General features: G+C 45.3%; 1 protein-coding gene across 1 annotated transcript in view; it reads left to right on the forward strand.

Moving 5' to 3' along the window:
- The window catches only part of LOC115309911 (dermonecrotic toxin SPH-like), a 45,422-nt gene extending 26,772 nt beyond the window's left edge, over nucleotides 1-18,650 (forward strand). The window contains exons 2-5 of the mRNA XM_029968168.2: nucleotides 5,536-5,667; nucleotides 6,188-6,310; nucleotides 15,364-15,595; nucleotides 18,461-18,650. Coding sequence (XP_029824028.2) covers nucleotides 5,536-5,667; nucleotides 6,188-6,310; nucleotides 15,364-15,595; nucleotides 18,461-18,650 — 677 coding nt within the window. The remainder of the gene's footprint in view (nucleotides 1-5,535; nucleotides 5,668-6,187; nucleotides 6,311-15,363; nucleotides 15,596-18,460) is intronic.
- Nucleotides 18,651-22,936: the final 4,286 nt, after the last annotated feature.

Raw genomic sequence — 22,936 nt, forward strand, 5'->3', positions numbered from 1 at the left:
AGTTTCTTGAGATAAAGTACAGATGGCGAACGTGTTCAAGAACAGCCTGATGTGCATTTTTCGTCGTGTACCGCTTGGAACGCCACGTGAAAGACAGAAAAAACGCCAGGTGTCCGGTTGTCAGATGCCTGGATGCCCGCAGTGAGCGAGCCAGAGATGTTAGAACAACAAGCGCGAGGCTGCGGGTGCACCACAGCTACTTTTGCGCGCTCTACTGTGCATCGGTACACATGCCCGACGCGATCCAAATAAAATGGGCGCCATCAAATTTCAGATTCCGCCACATATGCAAAAACATTTTAATGTTTTTATCACTTGCAAAAATCATTTTCGCAATCAAACTATGCTTGTCGGAATGGTTTGACTATACTTTGTTTCAAAAACCACCTCGGTGACTCTTAAGTGGCAAAACAAAACACAAAACAATAAATCGTCTCAGCGTCTCTAAGTTAACGCGCTGGCCCATTAATTCATATTTGTCGGGTTTAAATATTGGCCGAGGTGCCCGCAATCCGACGGATGCCAATCTGATATTTCGGTTGCACGTCAGAAAGTATCCAGTTAGACAAAATAAACCCACATTTTTTTTTTTTCATTTGGGCGTGTTAAATGATTTTTGTTGGTCTGGCTTGTGAAACCCTAAGATCTGAATATTTGCTTTGTTTTACCTTAGTTCGAAGCGCAACCAACTCTACGGACTGATGAAGCCACTGAACCAGCGCCTGGAGCGCGAGGTCAAGCTGCTCGTTCTCTTTCTGTGCCTATGCGGTCGGGGAGCCACTAAATAAGCTAGGCTTCATAGACATCTTGGTGCTTCAAATGATGGTTGTCAGTTATCTGAAGCTTTATCTGAAATCATAGGAAACGCTTTTCGGTACTCTACAAATGTTTTGAACAGTTCGCGACAAAGCAAAGCAATATTACGTGAACTTTCTGACACCGAAACTAATACTGAGGAAGTCGCACTTTTGAATCGTGACGATCGGCAGTTGCGTTTGCTTTTTACTAACCATCAAGACGGTGACGCCCACAACAATGTCGGGGAAAAGAGGGCCGATACTCTAAGCCATGGTGCTCTAAGCGTAGCTGAATTTGTTTAGCTCACTAGGCTAAACCACGTGCGGTGGGGGATCGTTGGCTGTGTTGTGGCCGCAGATCAGAGCACGGGGAGATATGCTCGAGCACGAGCTCCGTTCAAAGCACGGAGCTCACGTTGCAGAACCTAGGGACTAAATCCCCTCGATATGTTTGCGTTGGCCTTTCAAATAACCTCAAAGGTGCCAGTGCACGAGGCCCGTGTCTCGAGCGGCCCTTGGAGGCAAATGGCGGCACAGCACTAAAATGACTGGCCCTTGAAAGCGAATGGCGGCGGAGCACTCACTCGTGGCACGCGTCTAGCGCGTTTCCGCAACAGTAGTTGGCGGTACTTGCAAAAAACGCCTTATCAGGGGGCTCTAGCAGGGACCAGCTGGGTTCAGTCGACCATCTGCATCCTACCGTCGTGCGACCGTGCATCACGTATACTGCGTAATGCACGTTAAAGACCCCGAGCTAACAGTTGTACTGCACTTTTTATAATCTACAACGGGTAAAAATGTCGCCCTACGAAACTCTTGCTCTCTAAAAAAACTAACGACAAATTTTGAATGCGCCGTCACAATGCATTTTTGATGTGTGTCCGCGTGTTCGCGGTCTTTTTTTCTTTGTGCCTACATTTTTTCTATTATGCGGCTCTTATGGTGAAACAGACTATAGTTGCTGGACTTCTGGAAAATTATTATATAACTAAGAAAATGGCGCGAGAACGCAGAAGTCAAAAAAAAAATCATAAGCGCACTTGGTAAAAATAATTGAAATAATATATTTGATTATAATTGTGTTTCAAAGGTTTGAGCGCACCAAAAGCTATGAAAGCGAGCTCGATGCTTTTGACGGTGCGCTTGTTCACTGGAAGTGTAGTTCAGGGCAGTATGCTCGCACTTGTACGTTCCGCTTCGCTCGCAGGATAAAACCAAATACTTTACTGGTACATAATGTATTTAGTGAAACAAAGCTTACCATCTGTATATAGGCAACGCCCTCAGTTTTCGCGTTGTTACACGCTTGTTTATCATTATTGTTTTCGTTTCCCACTGCGATTCAGTTCGGACTCTTTTGTGTGCTACATCCATTAGAGACCAAGGTAACCCAGGAGCAATCTATTTCGCAAATTGTAAAAAAAAAAAAAAAATCTATGCAACTTATTACGTGTGCCACGACCAACACAAAATATTCTAAGCTTCACATGTGACCGCTTGCCTGAGTAAACATTGTTGTTTGTCCGTCACAATTGCGATTGTATGAAATCACGTGGGAAAAACTCGTTCTAAGCACGCGACCGTTACTTATAATTGACGCTGGGATGATTGGTAGCTGTCAGCATGGTAGAGTTTTTCTATCAACCGAGAGTTAGAACGTTTCCTTCTTTCTATTGTCAGCAATCAGGACACAACTTGCACCAAATCTGAAGGTAATAAAGTACTATGGAGCATTCAAACATATCGATCTGAGCAATATATATGTACAAGCTTTAGCTTTTGATGCATCCTTAACTTTCGATACGGTCAACGCTAGTGTAAAATGTAGGGTTGTTTCATTCTTAATCAGCGTACCATGTGCGTGCTTACACTCTATATTTATACAACGTCAAACTCTACTCGTTTGCACCTTTTTCATTTTTGAACACCACTACTTGCGCGTGTAAATCACCAAAGTAAAACTGGTACAGGATGTCAGAAAAAAAAATTGCAGGTTTTTTTTGTATTATTGGAAAAATACACTACGCATCGCCGAACGCTCATTCTCAGCCCAAAGGTAGCGCTAGAATTCATTACCAGATGCGAAAGTTTCAGCCCGAATGGGCACCTTATTCAAAAGTTATGAGTGATTTTCTGAAAATTTCAATGGGAACATGGAGCCTATTTTTGTCCGTTTTCGATTTCTGGTGCCATAGAGCCCCATATGTTCGAAAACTTCGTCGGCCGCCATTTTCTCATTGAAAGTTTCAGAACAACCCTAATAACTTTTGAATAAGGCATCGGATCGGGCTCTGGTTGTGACGTCTAGCGCTACCTTTGGGCGAAGAATGAGCGTTCGGCGATGCTTAGTTTAATTTCGCGGTAAAAAAAAACAAAAAAACTAACTTTATTTTTTGTCAACACACCGTACATTGCTTAAACTACGTGCAAAAGCTATTCACAGACCCCGAATCTTTGCCTGGCCAGTCATTGCATTTATTACTGAATTCATATTAAAATTAATTCTTGTCATTTATTGCTGTGAGTAAATTTTTAACCTAGGAAATTATTTATCATGATACCAGCACCAGTCCTACTTTGAGTTTACCAAACTCAACATCTAAGCCTAAGTATAATTTTATTTTTGTGTTTTCCAGTCTCGTGGTTTTGGTCAAAATAAACACCCAGCTACTTAAAATGAGACACCTGACCGCCCAAAAAATAGTTTATTTTTTTCATTCTTTGGGTAGTTAGTTCCTCAAACTAGAATTTTGGAAACCCAAGTCTATCACGTCATCACGTTTTCCTGGAAATCCACAAAGAGCCAAACACATGCACGTAAAAATGGCCGGCCCGTCATATTGTCGCCCGCAGAGCCGAGAAATTGACGCTCAGTCACGGACTTCTAGAAGATTCACGTTCATTCTTGCACCAGACGTAACTTTCGCCCTGCTTTCTTGTTTTCTCGAAAGTTCTAGTTCATCCTCGCCCCGAGAACGCGACGCTTGAACCTTCTTTGCCGAACTTTCGATATGGTGACGCACTGTAGATAAGCAGCTGCCCGCGACCTTGTCGAGTCAGTCTCGCTCTCGCCCTCTGTTACGCTGCCGAATCGCCGCCTGCTTTTCTGCTGCCTCGATGCTCTTTTTTTGCTTTTTTTGTTTGCCACAAGTTTTCTGATTAAACCTTTATTTTTCAGTTCACTGTCCGTCCTCTCGTCACCTTCATTCGTGTCAATATAAATCTGGTCACATTAAAATGTGTGTAATTGGCCTCTGAAATCTCCGATAACGACGCACAGGCAATTTTATAATTTACAGCGCGTCGGTGGTTTGGTTGTGCATGTGTCTCGCCATTTGGCTCAGGACGACTTTCGCGTTTTGTTCTGCCCTCATTTGCTCGAGACGTGAGCTCGGAGCGTAGGCCACTGCCCCCTTGCACGAGAACTGGCGCAGCCGTGCGCGTTCCAAAAAAGCTCGTGCAGAGAAAAACAAGCGAAGAACTAGGGATGTCAAATCCAGGATATAGAAAAATACGCAACTGCATTGAAGCGCCACCACACGATTTCTCGCATTGATGTACAGGCCTGGAAGGCGATCCCACCGCCATCTGTTGGTTCAGAATCAGACTAACCAAGGGTGGGGTAGCACCTTAAACCTCAAAGTAGAAATGGCACATTCGCAGTACATCATTAAGCAAACAAACAAAGAAGTACAAAACAATTAGGCATGCAGGAGCAAAACCAGCCATTAAAGCATTTCTGTGATAAAACAAGCCAATTCATATTTGGCTAGCACGATTTCGCTAGCGGATCAAAACCTACGTACTTTCTTGTTAGGATAAAACAACATAAAAGTTACTTCAAATGTAATTCACAAGTTTTTTACGGTAATTAATAATTGTCTTAATTACTTTTCATTTGTGTAATCTCTACTCAAATTACTCTTGAGGTTAATACTCAGTAATTTAACTTAATTACTTTTTTTGAGTAACTTGCACATGTCTGGCCAGGGAGAGTGCCTGCGTGTGCGCTCTGTTTAGGGTAGCCTGGGTGGTGACATCTGACCATTGTGCTCACAACGCTTCTTTTTGTTCAGGAGCGCGTGAAAACGCGTCCCCCGACACGTGGTCTCTGCATTGGCTGTGTTTTGCCGGTGTTCTTTTACAGGCTATATTTTTATATTCTCACAGTGAGCGATTGCCGTCAGCATCGGATAAAAAAAGGACAACGCCCTAAAGGGGAGTATATCATAGCAAATCAGACTACAGATTGTTATTGCTTGATGGAGAAATTCAAATCCAAGCTCACATCCAACTTCTTAATTTTCCCCTCTATCAACACTCTATCTATCTCTACCAATAATTTTATCAGGAACGCCTGATGTTTCAAGCGAGATATGATTGTAACGACAAGCTGTCACATCTGTCAGCATGGATTGTGAAAAAAAAATTCCCAAAGCTTGTTTAAACATGCGAAATCTTTATATGAGGGATCTGACAGGATTTCTGAAGATTCCTGTTCACTAATGAACTGTGTTCAATTGTGTCATATTAATATTTCGTCATGTGCAAGATATTCTGACTTCAAGTGATCAATGGAACGAGCGCTCGGCATCTATCTGCAATGATCTAATGATTGTTAAGTAGAGTGTTACCTTATTCTCAGTATGTTTTACGGGTAAGTATTTATAACAAGTATGGTTCTCTGGGTACAATGCTCAGATCTCACGTACGTTTCTCATGGCAAGTTTCTCTTTAGCCGGTGCCAAGTTTAGAAGAAAACTGAATCTGCTCTTCTTTGACCTGAAGACGGCAGAGGTGCCGGAGGAGAGCAAGCATAGAGCAGGAATCGACTTGGCACGCAACCTCATCCAGCATCTCTGGAGTCAAGGTACAAAACATATTACAGCAAATGAACAAAAAAACTTATTGCGCGTTTTGGCTTTACTGTTAATTTTAAGATTTCTCTTGGGCTCTTGGTGTGATTTGTTTGCCGTTGTTGTTTTATTTTTAGTAGTTTTTACTTTTCAAAGTGCTTTTGTTTATTCCACTCCTAGACAAGTCTTTGACTTTTTGGACCGAAAATATGTCACGTAAATAAATAAATACGTTTTGTTTGCGATAAGTTCATATATTTTGAAAAATGATGCTTTTAAAAAGTAATTGTGACCATACTTCTTCAATATCATGCCACGAAAAATGTTCCGTACGCTGAATCTGCCTGCAGTTGCCTACGTTCATTGTAAGTTCCGCCCGCAGAAAACATAAAATGAATTTTCGAGTAAAGTCGCTCGTTGAATGCGCTTTTGAGAGCAATAGAAATGACCATTAATAAATAGACCTCCAACCCTCATTGTGTCGATAAAAAAAAAAGTCATAGCATAGCGCATTTGGCACTTCTTTATTTTCAGTGAGTCCCAAAGACATGGTAAATGTTTTAATATCCATCCAACACGTCTCTGACAATAAAGTCCTCAGAGGCGCCATTGAGACGATCAAGCGCTGGGGAGGCCCGCTCGCTCTCAGCAAAATCGGTAAGGCAATATTTCTTCTTTTTTTTTTATTATTGCGCTTTTATTGTAAAAAGACCGGTCTGAAGTTTTGTTATTATTTTCCCTTTATAAACAAAAAAAAAATGATTTCAAGGATACACCTTTCCGGAGTTCATGACTCAGGTGAAAAATGCGAAGCACTATGCTGGCGACACATGCGCTGCGTCAATATTTTGCGGAAGAGAGTGGCTGCGCATGCTCACAGCGCTTTGCACTGCTCAGATGGCAGCGTGTAGAGGACGACTCTTGGAATGTTTTTTATATGCATGAACAAGTATAGATTTGACGGTCAGATAACGAGCCAGTTACGACAACAGTGTCTCGCTGTGCTATAAACTACTCAACCATAATTACAGTTAGACTAGTTCGCATTTTTTATATATTTTTGTGTATTAAAGGTGTTGCTAATCGGGCATAGTTTCATAGGCGCCGACCATGGGGAAGCTGGGAAACTGACCCCCCCGGGTCAGTTTCCAGGAATTCCAGGAAAAACGGGGCAGGGGGGGGGGGGGGGGCGGCAGAGACCCCCCGGCAATACCAATCTCCCCCCCCCCCCCTCCCCCCCTCCTCCCGAGCTTTTGGGAAAAGCAAGTACCGTCGCCTCCGGAACCTCTGGGTGCACCTCATTAATCTCATCTGTGCGCCCTGGTGCCCGCACATATCGATAGATGGCACCCAGTGGATAAATTGTTCTAACTATTCGTGCAGTCCTGCTAGAGGACCCTACGTAGCAATTAGCAAACACGATAAGGGCTAGTGCTGGAAATTCCTTTGAAAGCCATTGGAAGTAGATGGGAAGGACGACAGCGGCAGTGCACCCCTAGCGGACCTGCAGCCTATGGAGGTAGACAACATAAAACATTTTGTAAGCCCCATTTCGTTTTCCCAAATGTTGAAACAATTCATTATGGTCAGTGCGCTTGAACCACGGAACTCCCTGATCAGAACTTCAATGATAGCTAAATTATGGGGTCACAAAAGCAGACATTTGTTTAGGTATCACGCCGTCGGCATGCTTATTCTACGTTATCCAGGGGATCAAACACGTTTGAGATGCGAAATTACAAAAAAACAAAAGGTGAAGGGGGTGGGGGCGCCCCCACCCCCTTCCCACCCCCGGTAAATTGACATCTGTCCCCCAATGCATAGTTTGCAATTTTATCGACAGTCGTCGACAGAGGCGAACGTTACGGCGTGATTGTGGCGCGATTACATGTAATTGCGTGACAGTGAACGAGGCAACTTAAGTCACTTTCTTCGCTGCAGCGAACTAGTTAACTAAAATTATATAATTATTTTTGTCTACTACTTTCTTTGTAAACATATTTTACTTAGATGTTTGCAGCGCGGCTTCGAGGTGCGTAATATGTGTTGTATTCCAAGGAACACATTTTTGTTTCGACGAAGTTAGTATCGCGGCTCACTTGCCCGCCACACGTTATGATTAGGTTAATGTGAGTATTATTTTTATAGAACGCGAATTGAATACAAACAGTTAGCTTAAAATATCGCATGAAAAAAAAAAACTTCCTAAGAGCAGCATTTATATTTTTTTATATTGAAAGACCACAGGTAAGTCGATCAGCATAAAAATGCACTTAGAACTCGCGTCCTTTTCTTCTGACAGGAGCTCGGTATAACCCGAGAGGTCCGTCAGCGTGGGTTGATCTTTTTCAGACGTACCCGCAGTAATCTATCGGCATTCGTTCATCGACGCTGAAGTTTCAGATGGTTAAATCAAGGCCTTGCGTTACTTGGCGGTGTTTAAAATATTGAGTTGCCTGTCGTACACTGCGCCATTGATGCCGTCACCCTTGGAAGTATTTCCAAATGGCAGCCCTCCCCCTGCGTCTCTTGCCTTTGGCGCTGTCTTCCCATCATTCCTTTGCTTTGCAGACTACTCACCGCAGTCGCCCCCGTTCCCCGTAATACAAGTGGGCGATGTAACGCAACTCCGGACGCGTTCTATACCATAGTAATTAAATGAGTTGCGTCGAAGGTAAATAGTCCCGAAGGAACGCTAGAGACGCCTATTTCCGTAACCGAATCGCCGATTGGACTTTCTGAGCACAAAGCAGCAGACCGAACACCCATCATTTTTGCTGTGTTCGCTGCACCGACACCCTGACACACCTTTTTAATCGGTGGACACCCACTTCAATCAGCAATCAGCGACGACGGCAATATACATGTAACCATAGCGATTGCCGAGACAGTCACCTGCGAATCGGTGTTTTTTTAATTGTTGCGTGTATAAGGCCGTGAAACGGACAACGGGGTCATGGTTCATTTCTTGTGCGTGAATCAGTGCATTTGTATTTGCTGTTTCTTGCGCATGGGAAGAATGTATGCTGCGCTTGTTGGTTTTAAACGTGATGCTCGTAAAAATTATCCCTAGGATAAAAATATGTTCCTAAGATTATCAGCATCTATCTAAGGGCGTTCACCCGTATTCTCATGCTATAGGAGCATCCTAAGGGTGTTCCCATAACTTAAAGAGGCGATGAAACAAGTTTTGTATATGCGCAATTACCGCTTAGAGCGAATTCCTGATGTTAATGACCTATGAAACACGTGTTCGTTTTGAACCACACGCATTAGAAATCGTAGAAAAATTGAAAGAAGAACGAGCAGCGTCCCACTCCCGCAATACAAAACAATACATTGCACGGCCCCTTTAAAGGGGACATGCAACGGCATTCGCTTGTAACGTTGTTTACTTTACACGAGCTTACTGGCACTAGTTGGATGCAAGTACACTCTCACGCAACGCCACTGACAAAGTAACTCCTTTGTTGCAGTGTAATTTCATGGACAAAAGATGGCGTTTTCTTTCGAGCTCTCCTTCGCAAAACTTGATGACGTAGCTCTAGACTTGAAGTACCCCCGCCATGACGATACTTGAACGCGGATCATGGATTGGGGCCGAGTATTGCGTGAGCACTCGATTTGGGCTTGTGATAATCAGTAGCTCTACAAGCGTTCGGCTAGTTTCCCATGTCCAATCGCTGCAATCACGACAATAGCCGAACCATGACAATGTCTGGGACTTGGCGCTTGTGCTGTGCTTTGCAAACCCCAGCTCGTGGCAATGATCAACATTGGCGGCATATAATCGGCTCCAAATCACGTGGCTGCTTGTTCGGGCTGCCAGTTAAAGGGTATAGACGCTTTGCAGCAGCTGTGCATGGGCGCCGCCATAAGTGACCTTCAGTTTTTGTTCCCCCTTATTACGTTTACTTCACTTCATTATTACCATAGCAGGCCAGGTTATTGACATCTTAGATTTTATTCTGTCTTGCTCCCCAGCATTGGCCTTTGTGGAGGCTCGTCCACACCAATTTCAGTGGCTCGGTATCTCGGTAAAACAAGAGAAGGTCAGCAATGGCGGCTGCATTCTGGCGCGTGTGTAAAGCGTCTATAATGCTGCTCGTCTCTCTTTAACTTTTTCTGCGACTTCTATTACCGGAGGTGAAAACCGATGCGTGTGTTTCCGAAGTCATTAACGGGATTCGTTCCAAGCGGGATTTGCGCAAAGTACAAAAATCGTTGCATCATTCCTTTAAAGGTATGCTGAAGTATAGCCTCCTTTATACTGACAAAGCCTGACAGATCGCCACGAGAGCAGTCTTGTACACGTTACTAAAAAAAAGTAATCGATTACAATTACTATTACTCTTGGCTAAAGTATTCGATTAGATTACTTGATTACTTGACGGCAAAAGTAATTGGACATTACTTAAAGAAGTAATCGTTTCTTTTCCGATTAATTTATTGTGTGAAGACACATCTTTACCGCTCATAACATTGAACTACTTCCAACCTATATTTCGCATTTGCACGAGTATTGAAGAAGAAAAACTGGCTCCCTCTTCGTGGTCGTTGCGCCTTCACAATGCGGACACAAGCCTAGAATTCGTTTGAAGACGTTTAATGGTTTGGGCGTTCGCCAGTGTGTGTGTGTGTGGGGGGGGGGGGGGGGGCGGTGGGGGTTCTAGATCTTCCTAAGCTTGAGCAAGTGTTGTCCCTCAAAGTTTGCGTCGCTCATTTTATTATTCACATGTGAATGAGCTCGCATGTTATACAAAAGAGGAGCAGCTCCAGGATTTGAAACGGATCATGTGTAGTATCCATTAGCGGAAGAGATCGCCCCGACCACTTCTGAACTTGAAACATTGCTTGTCACAAAGACCACGTAGGGGAAATGGGGAAATATTTCAACTGGCTTTGTTTTTTCAGTGGTCTCACTCTCACTCTCACTCTCACTCGCCGACGTCGTCCGAGAGGAAGTTCACCGAGCTTTCCATCCCGAGGTTGCCGTCACCGCAGCAGCACAGCAGGAGCCAGCCGTAAGCTACGCCGAAATGCTCCGCCGAGCACCATCAGCACCGCGTCCGTACATGGCGCCTCCCGGACGTGTGCTTCCAGAGCCGCAGCATTCCCGACGCCAGGAAGATCGGGCACACGTTCGTCCAGAACAAGTTGCGCCAAGGAAGACCGACGTGTGGAGGACGGCTGATCGACGCCCGTTGTGCTACCACTGCGGGGAAGCCGACCATATCTACCGACGATGCCCCTACCGCCAGCTCGGCCTACGAGAGTTCGCGCCCAACGACCCTCGACCACGTCTTGGAGAGCGACCTCGGGACATCGAGGACTACCTCCGCCGCTCTTCAACTCCTGAGTCGTCTCCCCGCCGAGTATTCCGTTCGCTATCTCCCCGACGCTCGCCATCGCCCTTCCGCCGGTCTCGCCGAGACAGCCTGTCACCCATTGCGTCCCGTCGGGAAAACTAGGCGCGGCAATGCCGGGAGGTGGTGTTGCCGAAGACGAACGATGCCAAGATCCTCCAAGATCGTCGGAGCTCTCCCACTCTAACGCCGCAACGCCCCGAAACGACGTTTCTGTAACAGTGTCGAACAACCTCAACGTTATCATCGACGGCCACGACGCGACAGCACTCGTCGACACCGGAGCGGATTACTCCGTTTTGAGTGGGAGACTCTCTCGTCGCCTTCGGAAAGTTACGACGTCGTGGGATGGACCACAGATACGAACCGCCGGCGGACACCTCATCACGCCTGTCGGCAGGTGCACTGCTCGCGTTGAGATCCATGGTGAAACCTGCCCTGTCAAGTTCGTCGTTCTGCAAGACTGTTCGAGAGACGTTATTCTCGGAATGGACTTTTTGTGTGAATACGGCGCCATCATCGACCTTGGGGAGAACAAGCTGACGCTTCGGAAACCTGTTCCCTCGGCGGAAGATCCCAAAGCGACGTTAGCTGCAGTGCGAGTCCTTACCAGCCACGTAAACCTGCCGCCGCTGTCCAGTGTCTTTGTCCCCGTCGGGACCGACGAAGCCACCTGCGGGATAGCACTGTTGGAAGGAAGCCCCCAACTTCTCCTCGGACGAGGGATTGGCATTGCAAGAGCCGTAACCGAGCTCCAGGACGGGCGTACAGTAGCCCTTGTCACCAATTTCCGGCAAGAGTCGCAGCACCTTACAAAGGGTACAACTGTGGGCTACGTCGAGGAAATTGAAGACTCAGCCGCGATCGCCGTGATCTCAGAAGACGCCTCTCCGACGCAGAACAAGACAATCACGTCCTCAGAGCTCGACATCGACCCATCCCTCCCAGCCCCACAACGACGACAACTTCGTGACCTTCTCGCCGAGTTCAGTGAGTGCTTCTCCACGTCGTCGAAAGTGCGCCAAACGACGGTTGCGAAACATCGGATAATTACTGATGACGACGCACTCCCTGTGCATCGGCCGCCGTACAGGGTCTCCGTGAAAGAAAGGGAAGCCATCCAGCAGCAGGTACAAGAAATGCTTGACGACGGCATTGTCCAGCCCTCAAGCAGTCCGTGGGCTTCACCGGTAGTCCTGGTGAAAAAGAAAGACGGGACTCTTCGGTTCTGCGTGGACTATCGCCGACTGAACGCCGTAACAAAAAAGGACGTCTACCCACTGCCACGCATCGACGACACCCTGGACCGACTACGCCACGCCCGATACTTTTCGTCGATGGACTTGAAGAGCGGGTACTGGCAGATTGAGGTCGACGAACGAGATCGTGAGAAGACGGCCTTCGTCACGCCGGACGGACTGTATGAGTTTAAAGTAATGCCATTCGGGCTGTGCACAGCGCCGGCAACCTTCCAGCGCGTTATGGACACCGTCCTTGCCGGCTTGAAATGGCAAAGCTGTCTCGTCTACCTCGACGACGTTGTGGTCTTCGCAAGCGAATTCGACGAGCACCTGAGACGACTGCGAGCCGTTCTACAGGCCTTCAAAGCTGCTGGGCTGACCCTCAAGCCTTCCAAGTGTCGGTTCGCCTATGGTGAGCTCAAATTCTTGGGCCACGTCGTGAGTGCTCAGGGTGTAAGCTCTGATCCCGCCAAGACGTCCGCTGTCGCCGAGTTCCCGAAGCCATCGGACAAGAAGACCGTTCGAAGATTCCTTGGGCTGTGCGCCTATTACAGACGTTTCGTTCGTGATTTTGCGCAAATTTCTGCACCGCTGACGCATCTGACGAAAGACGACGTGCAGTTCCAGTGGGGAGAGGAGCAAGAGCAAGCGTTCGACGAACTCAAGCGAAGGCTCCAGTCGCCCCCTATCCTCGGACATTTTGACCAGTCGGCGGAGACTGAAATCCACACGGACGCCAGCAATACCGGTCTCGGTGCGGTACTCGTTCAGCGACAAGAAGGGGCAGAGAGAGTAATCGCTTACGCAAGCCGGGCGCTGTCTAAGGCAGAACAAAATTATTCAACGACCGACAAAGAATGTCTTGCTGTCGTCTGGGCGATAACCAAGTTCCGCCCGTACTTGTACGGGATCCCGTTTCGCGTGGTCACAGACCACCACGCCCTCTGCTGACACGCCGACTTCGACGCCCGCGACGCTCTGCTTTCTTCTGTTTCCTTCTTTATTTTTGGCACAAGTTCGCCACATTAAACGTTTATTTATTTCTGTTTATTTCTTGTTTATTGGTCACGACTCACCACCCGTGACAATATCTTGCATCCGCTTTAGGCATTCTTCGGTTCTGGTTTTCCTACGGGCTACGCCTAAACAGGATTTTTTTTTTCTGTGTGTGTGTGCGTGAGGGGCTAGTCTGAACGAAGGACTCACAAAGTTACATTCTGCTTTCTCAAACTTCGCCCTGAATGGCCTTTGTCCCGCACTGTGGCTTCCCTGGGGCTTCCCACTCCCCCCCCCCCCCCCCCCCAGTCCCAGCTCGAAAAAACAAACAAAAAAAAAAAAAAACGGACATTCCACAGAAACTGTACGTAGAAAGAAATTAACCTCGTTTCCTACAGCTCCGCAAAAATCTTTGTTTTTCCCGTTCAAAAAAAAAAATATTTTTGTCATTTCATAAAAAAAAATAAAAGCATGTGCCGGGGGGGGTGGGGGGGGGGGGGGGGGTCCCATGGACAAATTGTAACGATTACAAGTAATTTATTACTTCAAAAAGTAATTAGATTACTCTTGTGATTACTGCCGAATAAAAGTAATCAAGTGATTACAAAATTTCTCCAAAAAGTAATCGATTACAAGTAATTTGATTGCTTGTAATGCGTGCGGTACAAGTCTGGAGGAGAGGCATATGACAGTCACCCCGCCGCGGTGAGACGCTTAAACGCGCTTCTCCCAAGCGATGGAATGTCCGCTCGTGCTCCTTGCGTTTTTCGCGCTACCGCTTCTTTTCTCGTCGGGTTTGAAAACAATGTCTCGGGTCTTCGCCGCTGCAGAAGCTGTGCGCTGAATACCAGAAATCCCCTCTGCAACCAGATCCTCGCGCTCCAAATCTATCTGCGACCGGGCAGTCATGGCTCCGTCGTTGTACTGCCAGGCTTTGTGAGTATAAAGGAGGCTATGGCTGAACCAAACATTTCCGTGTCTATAATAAGCGACGCAGATCTTTCCACAAGTCAGCAGACGCCGGTGTGCGCGAGGACACGCAACGAAATTGACGTCATAGTCCTCCATTCACACTTAAGGTGAAACCCCATCCTTGGTTAGTGTGATTCCGAACCAACAAATGGCGATGGGGATCGCCTTTCAGACCCGTGCATGAACGCAAAATATCGTGTGTGGTGACGCTTCCGTACAGTGCGATATTTTTCTTTCACCTAAAATTTACATCCCTGGCCGTTCACTTCGTTTTCGATGCGCGAGCTTTGTGTGGAACGCTGCCCGGCTGCACTGGTTCTCGTGCAAAGGAAGCAGTTGCCTACATTGTGACCTCGCGTCTCCAGCAAATGTGTTCTGAATAAGCTGGGAAAATTGTTTCGGCATATTCCCTCACCTTCCCTTATTTCTGTGGCAATGAAATGACCCCTGAATCTGAATCACGGGGTAATGGCGAGGCACCTGCACGACAATAGAACCGACTCGTCGAAAACTTGAGAATAGCGGTGCGCATGTATCAGCCTGTGCATCGCAGAGGCCAATTACACATATTCGTGTCGGCCTCTGACATGTCTGACATATACGTCAGATTCGTATGACGTGTCGGCCATTTTGTCGTGAAGTTTTTCGGCACTTCAGTTTGAGTACTTTCAGTACTAAATATAATATAGCTCAAGTGTATAAGGGTATATAAATGGTCTTTTCAGAATTAGTTTCGGTATGAGGGATAATTGATCGCGTAACACGGACATCTGAAGAGCGTAGATCATAATTTTTTGAGACTCGTAAGGGACGCCCACATCCCCCCCCCCCTCTTAAAAAAACAATAGAAACACTTATGCACACTATGTCTTAACAGTCTAAAATGACGTGTCCAATTTCTTCTGCTTTTTTATATCACGTGTTTGTCTGGTTCTGCAAGTGCTAACCTTAAATGAATTAACGTATCAAAAGCGTATTACTATACACCTAAAACGTTTTGAGTGTCTGCGCAGGCCACCATTTCTAAAAATAGTTCTAGCAGGTATTGCCGATGGCTCTGTTACATACTCGTACACCATGAAAGACGCCATCGCGGCCATTTCCGTTTGCTACTCAGCGTGCTTTTCACTCGTAGGTTACGACGTGGGCATGAACGACCCCCTGGACCAGATTTCGAGAATGTACCATAGACTTGGAATTCGCGACCACCGATGGCAGGGAGACGGCATCTCAAACTGCCTCAGCGTTCTATGGCCAATGGGGAGACTACGCCAAGCGCTTGACTTTCGAGACTCGGCCAAAGGCTACGTCGACAAGGTCTACCGCTGGACCGTCGACCGTCCGGTGGCCATTTGGAGGATTATAAGGTTTGGGCGCCGATCGAAGATGCATTTAAACGAAGGAAGTATAGTGCTGGAAGAAAGATGATCAAAATACATATATTGTGGATCATTATAGGGGTCTTGAAACGATATCATATCGGGTTGGATTGTTCATGACTTTGCAGAGGCTCACGGGTCCTAGCCTAACCCAAGTATACTGGAACAGACCGCCATTGATTTAGAAGCTTCTTTGTCGCGGTGAAATTACGAGGATAAAAAGGGACTATTTCTTTCAGTCTCGCCTTTGCGAAGCTTGACGACGTAATTGTGAGATCAAAACCACCCGCCTGATGACAGTCGAGCGCGGCTCAAGGTTTGGACACGGGAACTGCGTGAGCACTCGACTTGGGCTCGTAACAATCAATTTCTCGGCGGACACTCGGGTACTGGCTCGTGTCCAACCACTGGGTTATGAGAATAGCCGAACTCTAACAATGCCTGGAGCTTAGCTCGCGTTTTCTAGTTTGCCAACCCCAGCGCGTGTCTATGATTAACGCTGGCAGCATAGGATAGGCACCAGGCCACGTGGCCCCTTGTTCTGGCTCCGAGTTGAGTAAACAAACAATTCTCATATTTCTTGATTTTTTTTTTTTTTTTTGGCGGCTGCCACTGCTTAGAAAGACACACTAAGTCAAGATTATTCAGTTATTAACGTTAGGGAGTGATTCTAAGTATAATTAATCGTAAATAAAAAAAATGTTTTCTAGACCCTTATAAGAACTAGTAAGCGTTTTTACCTAGTATCTGAACAAGGCAAACCAGTAAAAAAGAATACAATGACGCTATGAAAAAGCGAATGTGTATATTATTTGTTTTCGGCATGCCGTGATACCATATCTTTGTACGCATTTTAAAGGAAATCACTTTTTAGACGTGGTAAAAACATTAAAAAGAGTTACGGTAGTCAAGAATCATTGTTCCGGACCAGCACCTAATACAGAAACAAAGGAAAAATTCATAGTTGCATGTGGTTTGCGTTCAACAATAAATTTGAAAAGTGTTCAGCAAAAAAAAAAAGAATATATATATATATATATATATATATATATATATATATATATATATATATATATATATATATATATTCACGAGCGGCGCTTGTGAGTGCGGCAGACAAGACCGTAAATATTTACCTCAGTTACGTGAGCTAATGGCTGTCAAACCGATTTAAATGTTGGATTTATCGTTTTATGCCCCCGTCGGGACGGGAAAGTAAATGTCATTTTGATCGAATGTCATTCACCACTCGGCGAATCAGCTCGTCATGCTGGTTCTGCACGTGGCGCGTGCACGCGCAGCGTGTCGTATTTAAACACGCGGATTGGCCGAGCTGCAACGTCATTTCGCTTAAATGTCATTTAACGTGCCCGTCTGATAGGGGTATTACAGGAGTGACTCCAGCTAGGTCTTCTTTGTACCTGTTTGCTCTGAGATAAACGAACGATTTATCTGTTTATGCTTTTACTATTTCGTGTTTGTGTGCGTGCGTGCGTGTGCGTGTGTGTATGTGCACGTCTTTCCATAGGTGCTGACATACTACTTGGGGCTGGGTACTCCTAAGTTTGAGCCAGATATTTCATTAGGGTCACCTTTACGACGTAGCGGTAGCATTAGTAGTGTGAGTCATAATTTCCATTTCGTACTTACACACTGAATCTTTTTTTTAAATCTTTTTCACTGAGGACAGATAAAACAATACGAACTGCGGCACTGTAACGCATGCGCTAAGTTTTGTGACAACTTTATGGGATTAAGGCTGATATGAGATAATAAATCGAAATGTTATTTGGTAATAGTTGGCAAAAGTGTCATCGTATAATACATTTTGTGGTCGATAAATATCGGTGCATTCGTTTATGCACCAATACTCGTATACCTAAACTTCCAACCATTGGTTTTCGCCATGGCCACAGGATCGTTTATGCCAGCCAATAGGAGTGAGGCGTCACCCGCGATAAAGACCTGCTGCGTCGGTGACACTATTACAATGGCCACGCAAGTTAAAAATGTACGTTAATAAAATCCGCTACATTTGGAGAGCCAGACATTAGGGAGTTTTCGCAGACCACGTTTCCCCCTCCGCTAAGCCCTCCGCGACGAAGAAGTTGCTACTGCGCCTGCGCGCCGATAGCCTTGACTGTGGAGGTCCGGGTATATCGTAGCGGGTTGCGGAGGGCGTTGCGGGACGGCGAAAACGATCTACCAAAACTCCCTATTAGGAAGTTTTCGCAGACCGCTTTCGCACCTCCGCTACTCTCTTCGGAACGTAGACGCCACTACTGCGCTTGCGCGGCGCTAGCCTTACCTGCAGAGTCCCGGGTCTCGTGGCGTGTGGCGGGGAACGTTGCGGGGCAGCGGGAACCATCTGCGAAAACTCCCTATTAGGGAGTTTTCGTAGACCGTTTTCGCCATTCGGCAACGCCCTCCGCAACCCGCTACGATACCCGGAACTCTACAGTCAAGGCTAACGGCGCGCAGGCGCAGTAGCAACTTCTTCGTCGCGGAGGGCGTAGCGGAGGGGGAAACGCGGTCCACGAAACTCCCTATTGTCCACCAAATTCAGCGGACGTGTGGCGTTCTTTTCGAGAAGCTGGAAAGTGCGGTTCTCCCCCCGAACGCAGTATTAAAAATATATTCCAAGCGTATACATCATGACTTCTGTCCCTGGATGTCGTGGTTGCCCTGCATTCTTTCTAGCCTCTCACAAGTGCGGATTAGTTTTGGCACAAAGCATTGTACATTAAACTATGATCAATACTTTGAGTGGATGGCATGATCTGCAGCTATGTTTTTTTAAAACGGAGTCGTGAAGTGGGTTGCATTATCACAAACGGATGTTTTAAAATGCAGGCGTAAAGTAGACGGCATCATCACAAACCGCCCTGAACGTGTCCTGTCGGTCCTGCAGAAGTCCTCGGTAGGTTCCAGAGTGAGGCCGGCTGATATTCGCGACAGTCCCTGGGACAGAATACGCTCTGAGAAAAGTAAGAACGACGACCTGGAACAAGATTCGGAGCAAGACACTCTGGGAGATGACTGACTTTAGAGCATAGATCGACTGGAACGAAAAATAAAGGCACGGAAAGCAATCACACCGATCAACCTTTTTTAAGCGAAAGGTTAAAGGTTAGTAAAAACAAACGTTATCTGACAGACTGGAGGTAGTTTATGCTTACTTTTAGTGCAATTGAAAAAAAAAAACAAGAAAAAAAAAACGCTGTCAAATTGTTTTGTAGTTAAGAAACGACCTTACTCAATTCAGCGTTTTGATTGAAATAAACCATCCTTAATATGGTTTTAAGCAAAAACATTGCATTTTTTCAGCGATATATATGCACCCAACGTGTAAAGTTGCTCACTAAGCAAACAGTTAGGTTCATGAATGAAGAACATGAAGATCCTGTGCGTGAAACGAGGGTAAAAACGGAAACAAAGAAAGCGAAGGAAAGCACGTGGAGAGAGCAATTGATGACAAGCTGGAAGCGCCCCAGATGGCTTCAGGGTCGCGCCTGAAACCTGGCTGTGCCGCACCTCCCACGCTTCTTGACCGCACCTGGAGCCTCCTAAAGACACTAAATATGGTACGCTTAGAGAATCGGCACTCAATTCTCAGATTTTTTTTTTTTTTTTGGGGGGGGGGGGGGGGGACGCCGCCGTTATGGTGCTTAGTTCCAAGCGGACACTATTGGCGGTCATTACCAGTCTTGTATACGTTTCTAAAAAAAAAGCTAATTAATTAAAATTGGAATTACTCTCGGTTAAAATGTATTCAGTTGAAGTTTGTTTAGATAGCGATAATAATAAGGGTGTCATGCCTATTTTTTTTATTTTCAATTAAGTTTTAAATGAGCTACCAAAACGTGTCCACGCAGCGGAACCAACCTTACTTTTGTTGCAAAAATCTGTGTTCTTTTCGTTTAAAGAAAATTATGTCTGAGAGGAGATAGGACAGGGATTGTCTAAATTGCACTAGACGCAAATTTGAAGCCAACGGGAATGAAAAATGCAATTTTCTACAGCGTAAGTATGTTTATTTATAAAGAGCGCCAATTGGTCTGCATGCAGTGAGTTCCCTACACACCCCCTTGTTTTTCTGAAGGCACCCCCTTAATTCGTAACAACTCCTCTGTCCTCAATGCCTTAAAAAGACCCCCCCCCCCCCCCCCCCCCCAGCCCACTCCCCTAATTTCAATTCCTGGGGAAACTCCTGTGTGCATGAGATAATTATATTAAGTTATATAGATTTATATTTATTAAGTAATATAAAATGACGAACTTGGCCTCCTGCGCAACCCTTCCATATTTAAAGGGATACTGAACCGAAAATTGCATTTCGCAAAGTAAGGCTGCAGAAGTGTTGAACCGAACGCTACGAACTCCAGAACATCACTCGTACATCGATATCTCAAACGGATGGCCGTACTTTTGCAAAAAGAAGGGCGCGATCAAGCGATTTCTTTGACGTAACTGTCCTCCGGGAGAATTTGAGAATGAGGAGAAGCGGCCTCGCTTCTCTCCTCCTCGCTTCGGTTCACCAGCTTGGCGGGACGTAGCGAGGAGGAGAGACAATGAGAATCGTGACGTGCCTTGTCTCGTCGGCCTCGTCGGCCGGGTGCAATCGCGCACTTCTTTTCCAGAAAATACGGCGATCCGTTAGATATATCGCCGTATGAGTGAAATTTTTTGGTTTTGCAGCTTCCCGCCTATCCCCCCGGCCTTATTTAATGAGGTCGAAATAGCGCTCAGTATCCCTTTATACATTTTCGGCATTTTTTTCGAACTGACTTTACAGTTCAATTTTTTTAAGCTGACACTTTTTGTACAGAGTGTTTCTGTTCTTTTTTTGTGCTTTGTTTACTTTTAAGAAAAGTTAGCGCTCTAGTATTGTAACCGTCTTTTGCATCGATCCCAAAAATGTTCTAAATATCAAAAACTTCGAAATTGTGAAATGTTTGAGCGGCCATTAAAAGAAATCATCCTCGATTTTGTTTATATTTACTTCTCTGAATTAACCCTTGAAAGTCGGTTATTTCTAAATCCGCAAAAACATATGGCATTATATTGTTTTAAGCTAGAAAAAAATACTTTTAGCCAGGTATATATGTTGAAGCCAATAACAGTTGAAGGGTTGCTGTCTCAATTACTGTGGTGGTACTCGAGAACCGCATTCACAGTGGCCGTACTTGGCCGCATTATCTACCAAACAAACACGGAGCATTATATTAAAAAAAGAAAAAACTTTTTTTATCATTAGGGATGGGGCTGATAGTGGCTATTAAAACTGGACTTTTGGACAAATTAGGCCATGAGGGTTTGGTGATTCCGCTGCACTAGTTTCCCAAAGTAGTACATTTAATGTGGGTAGTCTACTGACCAAACGGTTCGACCAATTTATCTGGACATTGCTATACTCCCTTTCCAATTGCGATGGACTGTAGTGATGTTAATTTATCGTATCATTAGTGACAATACGTCACTGCGCACCTCTCCAACGACACGTGAAACTCACACAGCATTGGATCAACTGCGTGGTTCGTAGCGTCGTCAGTGGTCCATCGTAAGGTAAAGCGGAGCATACGAACGCCAGACGTTAGGAATCGTGATGCCCTCCGTGTCCTCTACTTTCTTTGTTTGTTCTGTTTTGTTTGTAAAAATGTGTAGCGAGTTCTGTCTTGATGAGATCATGTTGAACCCACATTCCGCCACCTTCATTCGGAGCACACTCGGCGAGTGTGCTCTAATGAAGCACACTCGCCGAGTGTGCTTCATTCGACAAGAAAGGCGTCCCAGTGTAGTTGAGTTCTCTTTGTCCGCGTTTTACCGCAGGGATAAACTGGTTACAAGCGCGTGTTCTTCACCAGCGCAATCACCAGTGCTGGCAAGTTGTGTAATTAAAGAGGATTACGAATTAATTCGAACAATGGCTAAAGTACAACAAGGTATCCTTGCGTTTGACTCAAATAGGCGGCTCAATAGTTTGTTGTTCATTTTGCTTTTCTTTATTTCAGAATGCACTATCACTTAGGAAGGCAGTTTAATGTTATAATGTATACTTTATCGAGATATGCAAGGTCATTATTGTGGAAGCGAAGAACAGCGCTTTACCGCAGCACACGTGATGGTCAAATTCGGTACCTACTAAAACGAAAGCCCCTCTACCCTGGGAAAAGTGGCGCCATTCATTGTTGTAGGAATGCTCGAGGCCCGTGCCGCGCGCCAGTTCTGGGAAATTCATGGCGTCTGAAATCTAGCCTTGTTCTGCGCTGTGCCGCCATGATCTTCCCAAGGGCAGCACGTTGCACGTGCCTCGTGCATCGACGAACATTGCGCTACTTTACTAAAACGCCTCGTGGTTTGCGTAATACCGGGAGTGGTTCAATGCATAATAAGGATTAGCGATGGGAGCGGTATAGGGCGGTATGTAAGAAAGAAGATAAAGATGATAAAAAAAAGCAAAACACTCATTGATGCGAGATTTGCTTTGTAGGATGTGCCATTAGATATCCAGATGAGATTATACTTCCTCTCCTGCTCAGATATCAGTGCTGCAGTCGATTCAGACCGACGGCGAACAATGAAGTCAGAACACGAAGCAGTAAACAAGTTATCAATAACGCGCCTTGCAGCGACTCCCCAAGAGCGGCAAGCTTTATTTATTTATTTATTTATTGTGATGAATCCATCGCCTCAAGGGGTATTTAGTAGACTAGAGAAGGCACGTACAGAAAAATATTCACTGTACATAACATTCAAAACACAACCGTAATTATAATAAAATACAACGATGTTTAAAGAAGTATCTTGTTTGGACAAACAGGCTGTTTTCCGTATTCTTTAGAACAGTAAAAAAAAAAAATGTTAAAACTAAGCTGCCTTTAACAAAAAAAAAAAAAAAGCTTAGTTTTTGCGATGGCAATATCGGTGCTTTTTCGCGTTTTACTCAATCGGGTATTGAGAAGCGTCCTACTTACCGCTCAAACATTTTCCTCTTTTTCCCGAAAGAAGCCTTTTACATTCCACTACTTGTTTTATGACAGTTATCTTTTTTTTTAATTTTATAGAAAGCAAAGTACAAGCCATCGCTTCCTCGTGATATCAGTCTCGCGCATTGTAACGCTTTGCACTTTTTGTTTTAAATTATATCTCAGTAACGTTTACCACGTGGCGGTCAGTGCTGTATCAGCAAAATAAAGAAAAAATAACGATTTAAAAAAATCTACTGAATCATGTTTATTTTATTTAAATCGGATAAATTCGATCTAAATTACCAAAGCTAGAAAATTGATTCTTTAACACTGTACAGATGTATTTCTCAACATGGCAGAT

Source organism: Ixodes scapularis, unplaced genomic scaffold (genome assembly GCF_016920785.2).
Source record: "Ixodes scapularis isolate PalLabHiFi unplaced genomic scaffold, ASM1692078v2 PGA_scaffold0__279_contigs__length_252992795, whole genome shotgun sequence".
Classification (NCBI taxonomy): Eukaryota; Metazoa; Arthropoda; class Arachnida; order Ixodida; family Ixodidae; genus Ixodes; species Ixodes scapularis.